Consider the following 16,553-nt stretch of genomic DNA (forward strand, 5'->3'; position numbering starts at 1 on the left):
AAATTATGTCAACACCTTAAAAAAAGAGCTGTAGATCTTACTTCATCCTTTAGCATAAATGGCAAGTCTGAAATAATCAATATATTCCAAACTCCAGTAGGAAAAAAAAATCCTTGTTAAAATATAGTAGCCACTAACACTAAAGAAGAAAACAGCCAGACTTTTGTTATTAAATACGATATTGTAAAGACATTTCTTTCAACTAGCAGAAAAATTAAATCAAGATTTAAATAATTCTTTTTGGCCACACCCTCGGCTCATGGAAGTTCCCAAACCAGGGATTGAACCCACGCCACAGCTGCAACCCAGGCCACTGCAGTGACAATGCCAGATCCTTAACCGACTGTGCCACAAAATAATTTTGATTAGGTGGTGGAAAAACTAAGTCTTACTCCAAACCAAATATTATGTTTGCCACCAATGAAAATGAAATCATTATGTTCTTGAATTTATTTCCTGAAGCGAGTTAAATTCTTTAACAGCCTTGATTTTGCAAATAACATCAAAGTCGTAAAATACAAGTAATTGCAACATACAAAATTATACTTCAAAAGAAATGCTTTCATAATTGTATCCAGAAGCTTAAAACCATTATTTATTTTAAAAAGAAACCCCACTATTCAAAGCCACAATTTTTCTTTCAATTACACTTTTACAAAGGAAGAAAAAAAACAGAAAAAAAAGAAATTGGTCGTAATACATTTTTGCTTAAATAGTGCTACTCATGCCCAAGTTAGTTAGCAACTCACTGAGGTTAATCTGTGTATCTTAAACAATCGATTGCACAGCGCTTCCTGGCTTTTAGCCAATGGAAAACATAACTCCTGATGGCAAAAAACAAAAAGCACTAGATCTGACTATACAGACTGATAACCAGTACGACTTTTCCTTCTTCCAATCATATAAGAGATAAAGACAACAATAATAAGGAAGCCCAAGGCCACACCCACTGCAACAGGAATAAGAAAGTTGAGGTCAGAGTCAGCAGAACATTCTTCAGCTGTTAGAAAAGAACAGACAGAAAGCAAGGAAAGGAAGTTAGTAAGAATGCAATTAAGCAGAAACAAGCAAACAAGAAACAAGCATTTTGAAAGTGTACACAGGTCAGTCTTTGAGAGCATTACCCCTATTTTATTTTTGCTAAGTGAACACAAATATTTCCAAGCAACTGATCCTCCTTTAACTCTGTCACTTCATCTCAATCACATCTAATTCCTCAGTACAAAAAAGGTCGAAGAACGAGAAAGGATCCAAAACAGAATTTTGCTTGCCTAATATGGAAAGAATTTATGTTGAATTGTCTAATGGCACTGGAGGAAGAGCTATCATCTTCAACTAATACCACTGCCTGCATATTTCCCCACTCCCTTTCTCCCTTGCCACAACTCCCTCATGAAAATATAAATAAGAATTCTGAATGAGTAATAAAATCTAAGTTAAAAAGGACTTAGGATCAAGAAAATGCAGTATAGTTGTTTTCACACAAACATTAGGTAGCGATCAAGTTATAGATAATTTTCAGCTGAGCAGTGACCTGAACGAATAGCAGAATCCAGTGGGCTACCAAGGCAGTGTGCACGTGCAATGTAGATTCTGAGCTCTAGATTCATACAGAACTGAATTTGAATCTTGATTCCTTCAATTATTAGCTAGAGGACCTTGGTCAAGTAATTCAAACTGGGCTTCAGGAGTTTCTGTCATGGCTCAGTGGTTAACAAACCCCACTAGTATCCATGAGGACAAGGGTTCGATCCCTGGCCTTGCTCAGTGGGTTAAGGATCTGGCGTTGCCACGAGCTGTGGTGTAGGTCACAGACGCAGCTCAGATCCCACATTGCTGTGGCTGTGGTGTAGGCAGGCAGCTACAGCTCCAATTCGACCCCTAGCCTGGGAACCTCCATATGCCTTGGGTATGGCCCTAAAAAGAAAAAGAAGAAAAAAAAAAACTTAAGCAGGGAGCTGCCTGGTGGCCTAGTAGTTAAGGACTCAGTGCATTTCACCACTGCAACCCAGGTTCAATCCCTAGTCTGGGAACTGAGATCCCACATCAAGCCACTGCTCACCACAAACAAACTTAAGCAAAATTGGTATCATGTGTCATTTATTGAAAATAAATAGTACAGAAACTAAAGTGTGCAATTCTGATTTCATAGTTTTTCTTTTTCTTTTCTTTTTTTTTGGGGGGGGGCATACCCAGTGGCAGGTGGAAGTTCCCAGGCCAGGGATCAAACTCACATCACAGCAGTGGCCCGAGCCACAGCAGTGACAGTGCCGAATACTTAACCCAATAAGCCAGCAGGAACTCCTCATCTCATAGTTTCAAGTTTAAACTAGTCTTACTACTGAGTGAATAGATTTCATTAGGACAATTTTTATCAAAATGCTAATAATGGTTTTGTTGCTCACTAGATATGCAATAAAGCCACTCCCCTTTCTGTAAAATTATGGGGTTAGACTAAATAATTCCTAAGGTCCCTTTGAGTTTAAGTCTAATGCAATTAACAAAATGTGGTATTTGGTGTGATTTGCAATTGAATAACAACTTGCATTTTCCCTCTAATTTTATCTTTTCCTCCTCTTGCAGTTTTCATTAAAAAAAAAAGTTGCTAAGGTTTTGAGTGTATAATACGAATTTCAATAATGACATCAGCTTTCATCGAAAGGATTACTATATTTTACTAAAAGCCTTTAGAGAGGGATAGCTGTGTACCAAAATACTGTAATCAGTGAGTTACAAATATTCTGAACAAGCCAATATATACAGTGTGAATTAATAAAATAATCACTTCACTGTGAAATCCGAGTGTATTGATTAAGCTTCCTTCTTATTTGTCTATACATCCAACATCTGTGCTGCACTTAGAACATGGAGCATGCTTCAATAGGGGCTGATTATCCAGCTCATCTTAATGTCAACAGCTTCTCTCCACACCCTCACCTATGCTCTGCCCCACAGGGGCCGTCTTGGAAAAAGCAAGAGCCTAGTTGCTATGCTTCACTGCCTCCCTTCTGAGATTGCTGTTAGCTTACATTTCATAAGTACCAGTCTGATGACAACACTAAATAGATTTTAATGCTCTAGAGATCAACAAGCTGAGGTAGAGAAACACAACACAATCTCTCCTAATTAGTTCATAGAATATTTCTATCTTTCAATGCTAATCAGGCATCCAAGGAAGAGAAAAACAGGAAGGGAAAAAAAAAAGGCAAGTGGTTAAATATGCTTGAATCTTTTCAGTCTACATTGCCAAAAAAGAAACACTCTTTAAATTCTGAAGCCAGTTTAAGTTCTGCTGTGGCCTACTGGGTCTGTTTTTTATCTAGGGAAAAATCACAAGCCTAAGATATTGACTATATCCTTAACGTGAACTCAAAGAAATCTACAAAAGTCACATAATCTAAAAAAATAATAATGGTCCTGAGGACATTCAACTGAAAACCAAGTTTAAGCATATCTGATGGGCATTTGTGCCACATCGGTATCTATTTAATGAACTATATGCAAAGCAACTGTGATGAGTTTAAAGCAGAATAGCTCTTATACATTGAAACAGAACACCAATAGTCAAAGAGTATTTATTAATTCCACTAAGAGACAACAACATTTTTTTGTCCTTGTAATGGCCAGGTTAATAAGTTTAAGGCATCGTAGGTTAGAATCAAAATTTGGCCAACTCTTCTTAAGATAGACCTTAGAACACTGTACACCAATGTTCTTTATAACAAATTTGTCTTCAGGACCAGTAAACACAACATTTTTTAAAATTTTAAGCTGTTCTATTAACAGTTTATATTAATAAAGAATTATCTCAAAGTGCTGGGACTGATTTAAGAATTAAAGTTTCAATATATCAATCTTAACAAAGTGTTTCAAATCTAAAAGGTAAGGAAATCTTGTTATGTGCATGTATTTTGATAAAATCAATTAGACTGAGCTTCTAAAATTGCTCATATCCAGCATGATGGCGCTTGAGACCAATAAAGTAAGCCAGCAACACTAGAATAAGCACTCCTGCCAAGGCTGCTCCCACCGCTATGGGCACAATGAAGTTGTCGTCATCTGCACTGCAGTCTTGAGCTAGATGTGGAGAAAGGACAATTGAGAACAAAAACAGTGACACAATTTCAAATCTGTTAATTTTTTAAGTTACAATGACAGTACTTTCCAATACACGTAATTCGTGTTTTACACCAAGGCAACAAGTCGTCGGCAGCCACTACCAGCAAAATGAGACGTTCCATAAGTGATTTTTCCAAATAACCAAATCATACGCTTTCAAGTGACTCAAAAAATGCAGTCATTTTGGATGAAAGATGTATAAAATAATCACATACTTCCCAGATTTCTTAAACAGAAGATAATAGATAAATATAATTAGTCTTGCCCTGCTATCAGGCTGTGAGCTTTCAGAGGCCAATTGCTATGATGTTGAAGCACAGTACCCGGAACACTGCAGATTGGTAAATATTAATGAAATGGACCAAATGAGCAACTATGCACAGCATTATGGGGTCATTTCGTAATAGGAAAAGATACAAAGCCCTGATTATGTAACCGTCTGCCTCAAGATGTTTGGTCTAGTCTTTGAGTCGAGACAATCAGCGATTAGAATTTCAAAATATGTGATAATAGGGGCAGGCAACACACAGTGTCATAGAAGTTATTTCAAAGCACACTCAACTCAGCCTTGTTACACAAGACATAGTTTGAAAGAGGTGACACTAGAGCTTAGTTTTTAAGAATAAGTAGGAAGTAACCATGCAGGTAATGGGTGAAGGGCTTTCCAGGTACAGAAAATAGCAGAGACAAAAATATGGAGGGTTAAGAGAACACAGCACTTTGGGTGAAAGGCAAGCAGGTTAGCATAGCGAAGAGTGGATTAAGAGGTCATCTTGGAAAAGAGGCAGGAAAAGGGTACAAGGACCAGCTCACAAAGGCACTACAGGCCCCAGGAAGTTTGGCCTTATAGTGATACCTCCCCCCCTCCAAAAAAAAATGCAGCAGAATCTTAAGCAGAATATTTGTTTCAGAAGTTATGGCAGATGGAAGACTGGAGGTATTAAGTTAGGAAGCAACTCTATTACTAGACGCCAGATGACCAATAATATGGTCTGAACTCAGTTAATGAAGTGCAGATGCAGAAGGGACAGATTGGAGATCCAATTAGAAGACAGAATTGACCAAATGGAGGTAGTGAGTGTGGTAAGAGATAACAGAATGGCTTCCAATCCCATGCCTGAGTGATTATGTAGATGCTGGTACCATTCACAGGAATACATGTATTTCAGTCTTGCTTGAATTTATGTTTGTGGGTTAGTTTTTTAATTTTAAAAATTTGTGTGGGGGGAGGATGGAGAGAGGAATATGTGGAAGAGAGAGACATTCCATTTTGGCTCTGCTGAGTTTAAGAGACCTAGGTCCCAACCAAGTGGCTGATGTACCTAAGTGATAGTTCAAACCAGGGACAAAGACATTTCTCAGCAAGGGCAGACAGACTAAGGGACCTGAGACAAAACACTTGGGGACATCAATATTTGAAGAAAAAAAGAGCAGGGAAAAATAGGAAAGGCAGGTTGAAAAATGGTTCCACAGAAGCCAGGGAAGGAAATAGTTTCAACTGGCGTGGGGGATAGTGTAAAATACACCTGAGAAATGTCCTTTGGATCTAGCAATATGGAGGGAGGGGGTTAGGAGTCAAATTGTTGCAGGTTTAGGAGCGAATGGGAAGTGACTGGTTAGGAGATCAAGAACTTGAGATGGGGAACATACAGACGTTTAGAAGAAAGGACAAAAGAAAGGTAGTTAGAAGGGGGACAGAGGGTCAAGAAAGGATATCTTTAGGGCGGAAGAGACTTGAGTGTGACCAGAGAAGGAAAGTGGAGATATGTTTGCAGAGTGAGGAGGAGGCTTGTCATTTTCTATTCCACTTCTCATTATTTTCTATTTCCTTGCCTCTTATTGCCCTAGTTCTCCTCCTAGCCTGCAATTTACCAGGGATTGATAAATCAGATAATTAAGCTTCTTAGAATTGTGCCAAAAATAAAAATGAATAGCTGCAAGGCAAATCTGATTGTGCTTCAGTGTAAGAAATGTGCCAGCCTTTGCTATCCTCTGGGGCAATTAACTGGGAACAAGATGCAATCCTAAACACAACTTTCTAAGTCAACTACACACTGGTAAAATTTAATTTTTTAAATTTTTAAAATTTTTTTGTCATTTTAGGGCCACACCCGCGGCACATGAAGGTTCCCAGGCTAGGGGTCGAATCGGAGCTGTACCTGCCGGCCCTATGCCACAGCCACAGCAATGTGGGATCCGAGCCATGTCTGTGACTTACACCACAGCTCATGGCAATGCCAGATCCTTAACCCACTGATCGAGGCCAGGGATCGAACCCGAAACCTCATGGTTCCTAGTCGGATTCATTTCCACTGTGCCACAACGGGAACTCCAAAATTTATTTTATTTATTTATTTTTTTGGTCTTTTTGTTGTTGTTGCTATTTCTTGGGCCGCTCCCGCGGCATATGGAGGTTCCCAGGCTAGGGGTTGAATCGGAGCTGTAGCCACCGGCCTACGCCAGAGCCACAGCAACGCGGGATCCGAGCTGCATCTGCAACCTACACCACAGCTCATGGCAACGCCGGATCGTTAACCCACTGAACAAGGGCAGGGACCGAACCCGCAACCTCATGGTTCCTAGTTGGATTCGTTAACCACCGTACCACGACGGGAACTCCCCAAAATTTATTTTTTAAAAAAGACGCAATCCTAGAATCTATTGCATTTGATGACACTGACTTTGGCTGTCAGCTCAATGATCTTTTTTACTTGCTTCTTGGTTATGTCAAAAATTCAGAGAGTAGCGTGTGCCAGATGTGACTTGTGAATATATGATATTAAGAGTACCCAGTTAGCTGCCCTCCCTTTAATTTCCCAAATTACCACCCAGCTTATAAACTATTAGGTGACATATACTATAAAGTACTATGCCTTGCATTTAATATAACTTGGTTTTTAAAAAATTCATTAGTAGATTAATTTCTTATTCTGGCAATGAATTCATAGTCCTCTTTTCCCCAAATTGGGTATTTGACCTAGTACTGAAATGACTTTCATAAATACTGCCAATAAGGCTTTCACATAAGACCAATATTCCCAGAGTAGATCAAAAAGGCAATTCTGCTAATACGAAGATCTTTCTAGATGTTGTCATTTACTTAAAATGCTCTCAATTAATATGTAAAGAATTTATAATAACTTGATTTTATGAATTCAACCTTTAAAAATTCTTTAGGGGAGTTCCCGTCATGGTGCAGTGGTTAACAAATCTGACTAGGAACCATGAGGTTGCAGGTTCGATCCCTGGCCTTGCTCAGTGGATTAAGGATCCGGTGTTGCTGTGAGCTGTGGTGTAGGTCGCAGACACAGCTTGGATCCCATGTTGCTGTGGCTCTGGCGTAGGCTGGCAGCTGCAGCTTTGATACAACCCCTAGCCTGGGGACCTCCATATGCCGAGGGAGCGGCCCTAGAAAAGGCAAAAAGACCAAAAAAAAAAAAAATTTTTAGGTAACGGAAATAAATTTTGATAAAAACAGTCATTTTAACAGGACCACATCCTGAAGAAAAGAAAACTTCATTCTGTAAGTCATTTTGACCTGATCTATTTGCCTAATGTATACTTGAGACCACACTGAAAATAATTCTGGGAAAAGGAAAAGTCTATTTGTGGAAGAATTTAACAGTCACAGAACCAGTGAAGAGTTTTAAAGATAAACTTTCACAGCCACTGAAATTTCAATAAAAAGGTTCATGTAGATTTAAAAAAAACACTTAATCGTCATTTTTCTGTTAGCTCAGAAATTTTCCAACTATAATTTTAAGTGTGAAGTTTGAAAAGCCAAGATATACATTTATAATGAAATATACATCAAACATCTTTTTTTTTTTTTGTCTTTTTAGGGCCACACCCGAGGCACATGGAAGTTCCCAGGCTAGGGGCTGAAGCAGAGCTATAGCTGCTGGCCTACAACACAGCCACAATGCCAGACCCGAGCCGCATCTGCGACCTACACCGCAGCTTACAGCAACACTGGATCTTTAACCCACTGAGCGGGACCAGGGATTGAACCCATATCTTCATGGATACTAGTCAGGTTCCTTACCACTGAGCCACAAAAGGAACTCTACAAAATCAACTTGTCAAAATTTCTCCTTGGAAGAATTAGCCTTAAGAAGCACATTCAGAGTTCCTGCTGTGGCACGAGATCAGCAGCGTCTCTAGAGCACTGGGATGCAGGTTCGATCCCCAGCCCAGCACAGTGGGTTAAGAATCTGGCATTGCTGCAGCTGTGACATAGGTCACAACTGCAGCTGGGATCTGATCCCTGTCCCAGGAGCTCCATATGCCATGGGTGTGATCAAAAAATAAAGAAAAAAACACCCTCCGATTTAAAAAAGAAAAGGAAGCTCATTTTTGGGAATTCCCACTGTGGCGATATGGGTGACAAATCTTACTGCAGTGGCTTGGGTTGCGGCAGAGGCATGGGGTTCCATCGCTGGCTGGCACACTGGGTTAAGGATCCATTGTTGCTGCAGCTGAGGCGCAGGTCGTAGCTGCAGCTTAGATTTGAACCCTGGCCCAAGAACTTCCATATGCCATGGGTGTGGCCATTAAAAAAAAAAAGCACATTCTTATATATGACATCTTATTTATCATATACTTTTTAAGATCTATAGTCAAACTGTTTGAAGTATATTATATGAATCTGAAAAGATAACTGAAGCTACTCTATGCTATTTTTCAAACATGTCTATACTAGTTTCAAAAAGAAGATATGGTAATTATTGATGCAGAAAGTTAGCTCCTGGGGTAAAAGATCAGGAGAAAGGTAGGAGAGAGACACAAGAGCCCAAGACAATTTAACATTATCTACCTAAATAAACAGAAATAAAATGCTATAATCTTAAAGATATCTGAGCCTTCACAGACCTGTGGTTGCCAAGAGGGGATGGGGAGGAAAGGACTGGGAGTCTGGGGTGAGTAGATGCAAACTATTACATACAGAAGGGATAAATGATGAGGTCCTACTCTATAGAACAGGAAACTATATTCATTATCTTGTGATAAACCATAATGGAAAAGAATATGAGAAAGAATATATAACTGAATCACTTTGATGTACAGCAGAAATTGACACAACAGTGTAACTCAACAATGCTTCAATAATTTTAAGAGAAAAAAAGTGAATCTATAAGAATTCCTAAGTAGCTTCTTATCAGATTCCTTCTATAAGTACTCAAATGTATATTTTTCTTCATTGAAATGAAAACTCTCACTCAAAGAAATATGTGTAACAAGACTTGAAAGCCCTCAGGCCCCAGATAAATTGAGAGACCTCAGTTGAGTAGTAGCTTGACCAAAGTCATATGGTAGCTAACAGAGTTGGGAGCTGTGATAATTAAGTAACTGGCAGTTGCATGGCTTAACTAAGTAATCCAGAGGAAAGTTACTAGCCAGGCTGCTCATTTTTTGTGTGTGATAGTATAAAGTGGACTGGGAAGCTATCTGGGAATTGGAAGGCTCAAACCTTTTAAGGTGCTCTGAGAGAAAGAAATGTGTGCAAACACACCTGGTTACTTTTACTATGAAATAAATATTCTAGATTATTGGTCCCCTAATTGGCTACACATCAGATTCTCTCTCTCTCTCTCTCTCTCACACACACACACACACACACACACACACACACACACACACACCCACACCTCATCCAAGACCTGATTCTTACTCTATAATTGGATTGCTCTTCCAATAGTAATACATAGAGCATTGTGGAAATAATTTAGTTCTATTTCTAAGTATTTCTTTAAGTTTTTCCTTTTGGAAGAAATTGCCATTATGTAGTATATAAAATCTAGACTTTAACCAATAGGAAAAAAATGTGAGCAAATTCCCTTAAGAAATAAAAGAATCTTTATTGTTTGTTTTAGAAGCAATATGTTGAGCAAATGGACAGGCAAATATCTAAAAAGAAATACCATACATCGACTAGTGGTTTAAACATTTGAAGAAAAAACATGGAAAGTATTTACATGGACCAGTTTCTTTTAATTTTTTTTTTTTGTTAATTTTTTTTGGGGAGGTGGGCACACCTGAGGCATGCAGAAATTCCCAGGCCAGGAATCAAACCCAGGCCACAGCAGTGACAAATGCTGGATCCTTAACCTGCTGAGCCACCAGGAAACTCATGGACCAGTTTCCTTATACAAATGGTAATACATGAAAAACACTCAGAACCAAATAGAGTGTTAGACCATTAAGGTGTAAACACAGTAAAACAAAACTACAAAAGGTACAAAGAATACGTGGCTATAGGAAATAATAGCGTACATAATAGGATATAAACTGGCCCATGTAAAATACAAAAATATTCGATTAAGTCAGATTTTCTATAAAACAGTGCTCATTAGAGGTATTTTAATATGGATAAGGTATATAATCTAAATGTAGAAACTTTTAGAAACATTAACAGCGTTAAGCCAGTGCCACCCATTTGTGCTTCCAATTCTTATTTTTTTAAAAAGCTGCTTTGACTCATGAGAAATATCTAAGGCTCACATTCTTGTAAGCATTCTTATAAGGTTAATAACCTTACACTAAAACATTATTTAAATAAAAAATAATTTCTTAAAGTCAGATTTATCTTTAGCCTTTACAAAGTGCCTTAAGCTGGCAATGCAGCTCGACGTAGCTTTAAGAGAGGGGCTAGTCAGGAATCTGATTCTGAGCCAGTAAGATTTTTCAGGCTACTCTAAACAGAGAGCAAATTCAAGCGGGACAAAGTATTTATCATGCCAATGTAACTCGAAAGGTAGTTATAGACATACACAAGCTAACATGCAATTGCCTCCGTGTATTGCTAGACTACCAAATTAATACAACATAAATAATATTTTGGAACACAGATATCTCATTTTCTAGTGAAAGAGGGGTGCCCACCCCCGTGAAACAAGGATTCTTCCATCTATGGCTGCAAATTAACAATTTTCTCCCATATATGGCTGAAAATTAATATTTACTCAGCCATCCCAATACAAAAAAACAAAAACAAAAAAGACATCCTAGAAGCAGCAAGAAATACTTGATGTGTTAACTATCAAGCCGAAATGTTTTGCTTTCTCACATAAACATTAGGTGATGCAGGCAGGGTAAATGGACAATTGGTGCATCTCCCTAAAGCACAAGACTGAACACAAAGCACATGAATTAAAGACTCTACTATAACGAACAATAATGTAAGTTTTGATTAGTATAGAACTATATAAATGTGAAAGCCAAATTAGTAAATGTTACAGCAATCAATGCAAGCTGGAAACGAAGAACAGCTTTTTCATGAACCAAGAAAAGACCAAGACTTTTGGATTAGATGCAAATTATAAGTTTAAGTGCACTTCTTTATCTAGGTTCTAGGACATACTGGCATTTCTTCTTTAAGGAAAAGAATAAAACAATCCACTACCAGCAAGAATGCTAGAAGGCTAATTTTAGCACTGCATGTAGAGGCCAGTTTACAGGTACAAAGGACTAATAATGCCCCAAATTGGCACTGCCTAGCAATTAGCTCTAAAGCATCTAGAAAATGGATTGAAATGCCCAGTTGTAATAGTCTTGTGGCTTGCAATTTAAAAGATTGAAATATCCAGGGTTTCTTTTAAAAAAAGATTAACACCTATTCTAAAATTGAAAAAGCTTTTGTCACTACAGCCACGTTAAATACAAATGTATTCAAAAGGCATCAGAAAAGCATTCATTGCTAAGAACATAGTACTACGAGACCCTGTTCAAAACTACTGGCATATCTCTCATAGTCAAATATGCAGCAATGCCAAAGCAGCTAAGTTAACCTGCAAACAAAATCACCAAAAAATGCAAAGGGAGCAAGTACAAATCCACTGTAGGATGTGTTGTCTCAATTTGACAACACACGTGCAGAGGGAAAAAAGTCTCATTTTTAAAAACTCTTTCTCCTAAACTGTTTATTTGTAATCAGAAGATCTAAAGTGAGAACACTGCAATACTAATTCAAGACAATAAAATAGAATCTAAAATCAACATGATTTTGCATGTGTTTCTTGGTATAGAAATAACAGTTTTAAATTCCTTAGTTGGGAAAACCAAAATCATGTGACTAATTGGAAGTTTATAGTTTCAGGGGTATTTTTTTATCTATTTAAGTTTGAAATCCCCCATACAACCTCTTCTAAGATCAGAACTGCAACTCTATATACCTTAAATTGAAGGGTATTACATGTTGGAACTTGTACTTGCTTTATTGTTTTGTAACAGAGTCACGTGTGGATGAGTGTTACAGAGTCTGATATCCAGCATAACTTTTTCTTCTGCCAATTAGGTAAGCAATCACTATAACGATAATCAAGCCTGAAAGACCAGCACCAACTATAATTGGTATTAGAATGGTGTCATCATCCAGCGAACACTCTTGGGCTGTGGGTGAGAAAAAGTGTGTAACAAATAATGAGTATAACTTTTAAATGGTGTCCAAAAGTAAAAGATGTTGATTAAAAAGTCAGAAATGCTTATAAGATCAACTTTAAGTAATTAAGACACGTATATTTCAACGATAAAGCTACATAAAATTATGGATTGTTGTTTGACACAACACTGTAAATCAACTATAATAAAAAAATTTTAATAAAATTATGAGTTGTTCTAGAATTAAAATCCTAAATCTTATTTGTCCCTTCACACGTGTATGTCTTTGTAAAGAGACAGTCGTATATATGAATATATACTTATTTACATTCATGAGTAAACCACATACATGTGTATCTGTTTCTTTGTTTACATCTCAAGTGCTTCTCCAAAATAGGAGTACTTGTGTTATCAGAAAGGAAGAGAGCTAATCTAGCCAGATTTCTGCACAGTCAGATTAGACTCTCAGTGGTAGAATGAATGTCTTTTGGGAAACGGAGCAGATCAGGAGGGTTTATCATGGGATTAGAATAGCTCTGCTGGCTCTGGATTCCTCTAATTTAGAGTGGAGATCGGGCAAATTATACAGCCTGTGAGCCAAATCTGGCCAAATAATTTTAAATGATTGGAAAAAAACAAAAGAAGATGATTTTGTGACTCAGGAGAATTACATGAAATTCAAGTTTCAGCATCCACAAATAAAATCTTATTGGAACATAGCCACATTCGTTTATTGCCTATGGCTGTTTTCATGCTACAACAGCAGAGCTGTTGTGACAGAGACCATATGGCCTCCAAACTTGAAACATTTACCGTGTAAGCCTTTACAGGAAAAAAGTGGAGATGCCTGACTCTGCGTATATGCTTTTAGTGGCTGCAAAAGTCAAGAAACTGGGACCTCTTACTAATTCCAGTGTGTTTACTACACTTATCAATCTGGTCAGGGCTGGCAGCCCACAGGGGCTCTTTTTTTCGATTTCTAGAGCGTAGTCTGATTCAGCAAAATCCAATCAACACTCTTACCTTACTGAAAGTCTATTTCCTCCTCCTATACAGTGAAGTAGTACCAGTGTGTTGCATTTATAGGTACCCACAGTCAAGAACCTAGCTCCACAAATAGATTATGCATTCATTATCAGTTCTAAATGTTGTATACATACGCCTTTGAGAGACATTTTTAAATTCTACGTACATAAAAGCCAAAGTTTCAAATTAGAGAAAAAACACAGCTCGTCTCTATTACAGCTGACTAGATAAACAGGCTTGAGCTGATTTTACAGGGAAAATGATTTCAAATTCTAAACACAAATCTGGACCCAAAATGAGGGCAATAATGTAGGGGAGCTAGATAAAGACTTAAAAGTCAAATCATTACGGCACCAAAATAATTGAAGTACACAAGCGAAACTGACAAAAGGGAAAATGAATTCTTGCAAGTATTTTTAAATTGTGATTAACCTCTTTAATCACAAGAATGGTAGGGTGACGAGCTCAATTTATTTTGGCCTAGCCAAGTCAGGCTAGGTATTCAGCCCTAATGCAAAACCACTGAACAGCTCACAGCATATTCACTTTTAAACACATCTTCCACATTTCTTTCTAAACCCTAGAAGGAATTGACTGTTAAAAAGGATGTGGATGACTAGAATGCCTCCGCTCAATTGTTAAGTAACCAGTTTTAAAGGACAAGTCAATTAAGGAATTTTATGTACTTTTTTTCCTCTTCATGTAAATTTTAATCTTGTAATGTCCAATGCATCTCTCATATTGGTATAAACACACTGTAATGAGCTCTTCACAAAGGTTCCACTAAAAATCTGATAAATACCACCATTAGCCCTGAGTAGACCTTCTAAAAAGCCTCACTCACACTGGCACATGCTTTTAAACCTCTCCAGATCATTCTGGCTGGCCAAAACACAGGTCACGATAGCGGAGGCTTTCCTACCGCCACTTTTGGTCTTAACAAAGTGAGACCAAACTGCTCTAATTTGGGTAGGAAAATGTCTTCAGCGAGAAGATGGCCCCAAGAAGGCAGAGGCAGATGTTCAAAAACTGCTGCCCTCAAGTGCCATCCTTCCCACAAACTAAAACCTGTGGAGGAGTCTCTACATCTTAAGTAAAGCTCAGTTAAAGCTTCTACCAGTTTTTATTTTTTTATTTTTATTTTTTTGCTTTTTAGGGCTGCACTCACAGCATATGGAGGTTTTCAGGCTAGGGGTCAAATTGGAGCTGCAGCCGCCAGCCTACTCCACAGCTCACAGCAATGCCGGATCCTTAATCTACTGAGTGAGGCCAGGGATCGAACCTGCGTCCTCATGGATACTAGTCGGACTCATTTCCCCTGCACCACAACAGGAACTCCTCCTATCAGTTTTTGGCTTTAAGAACTTTGTTGCAAATGGTTTTCAGACCACACACAAAAAAAAGTCTGAGCAAAATGATGAGCCAGATACACAACTTGCTCAAGACTCTACAACAGAGTCGAGAGGTGAAGTCATATTTCTCCATTTCACTTCTCAAGTTTCTATGACTCAAAGGATAAGCTACCTAGCTAGTCAACCTAAGAACATAAATTATTAACAAAACTTGCTTGATTCTTACCTGTTGAATACTTTCCTTCCATCACACTGAAGGGCTGAACTCTTAGATTAAAGGTATTTATCTGAAATGCTCCAGACACTGAAACAGTCTGCTCTTTGTTACACATATAAGAACTTCCCAGGGGGGCATCCCAGTAGCTGAGATTGTTATTCGCAATGCTGAAAACTTTAAAGGGAAAAAAAAGGTTAGTACATTCTTATCCTGTCAACATAAAAAATGGGACAGTCCTCAGGATTTTTCTGTGAAATATGGGAGCTTGGGGTATAGGCTGTACCCACAAAAAAAGCCCTTGTTAAGATCACTGGTTCCCTATCTTTCTATGGATGTTTCTATAGCCCAAAACTCAGTCACATCCCTATTATCTACCGTGCTTTGACAATACGGGATACTGCAAATATTGAACACGATAGTTCTAAGTTACTGTTTTTAAGTACAATTTTCACATAGAATCTTCTCTCCATTAAATAAGGCACTATTTGGTCACAAGAGATTACAGTTTCTATTCCTTCAGTGCAACCCATACTCTTTTCCCCAAGGCCAACGTTTTGCTTACCAGAACCATTAACCAAATACACGCTGACATTCACCTCCTTCAGATAGAATCGGTTGTCGTTTTTCTGTGTGAAAAAGAGCTTCCAGTTAAAATCAACACAGCACAGCTGTCTACAGTATGGTTAATATCTACCAAAGGAAAGCGAGCTAATACTATTACCCAGAAGATAAAAACCATGGATTAGACCAGGGCTAGTAGAATAAACTGCAACTAGGTAAAGGGAGATCAAAATGTGACCCTAACCCTTTTCCTCTGCATTTTGCTTCCAATTTTTGCACCAGAGGTGCACTCATATGGCTCGTAGACACTTAACAATTCACTCTCCATTCTGCTCCTCCTGTCACTTTCTGAGCCCTCACCACCTCTAGCCTAGATCACAACAACCTTTTTGTTTGTTTTGGGGGGGTTTTTGGGCCACATCCTCGGCATGCAGAAGTTCCCAGGCCAGGGATCAAACTTAAGCCATAGCAGCGACCCGAGCCACAGGAGTGACAACACTGGATCCTTAACCCACTGAGGGAACTCCCAGACACTTTTAATAGTAATTCACTGGTCACACATGTACTATAACAGAAGAATTATCTCCATGCTGGGGAAAAGGAAGATTTTTATAACTTTTCAAAAGTATAATCCTCAATATATATAATCTTGACATATACTCCAGAGAGAAAAAAGGCTTCAGACTCAAGATATTAAGTTTAGACATGAAACAAAGACATACCTAACTTTTTATATATCAAATGTTGAGAATGTTTCCCCATTCCTAGAGAGAGTAATATTTAAAAGCAAAACTGCTTTTTATCCCCTCATATAATAACTCTTAAGTTTGAGAACTATTCCTAGTTCAACATTTTCCCTCATTGCTAGCTAGCCCCTCTTCCCCATTCCCATTTACTGTAAC

At 38.2% G+C, this 16,553-nt stretch overlaps 1 protein-coding gene across 2 annotated transcripts in view; it reads right to left on the reverse strand.

Annotated features, from left to right (window-relative positions):
• Positions 2,661-16,553, reverse strand: part of LAMP2 (lysosomal associated membrane protein 2) — a 37,222-nt gene continuing 23,329 nt past the window's right edge. Inside the window, 3 exon segments of one of the 2 annotated variants that reach the window (NM_001244255.1) lie at positions 2,661-4,077; positions 15,100-15,264; positions 15,653-15,716. In NM_001244255.1, coding sequence (NP_001231184.1) covers positions 3,938-4,077; positions 15,100-15,264; positions 15,653-15,716 — 369 coding nt within the window. In that variant the 3' untranslated portion in view covers positions 2,661-3,937. 2 annotated transcript variants of the gene reach the window in all.

Source organism: Sus scrofa, chromosome X, assembly GCF_000003025.6.
Source record: "Sus scrofa isolate TJ Tabasco breed Duroc chromosome X, Sscrofa11.1, whole genome shotgun sequence".
NCBI lineage: Eukaryota > Metazoa > Chordata > Mammalia > Artiodactyla > Suidae > Sus > Sus scrofa.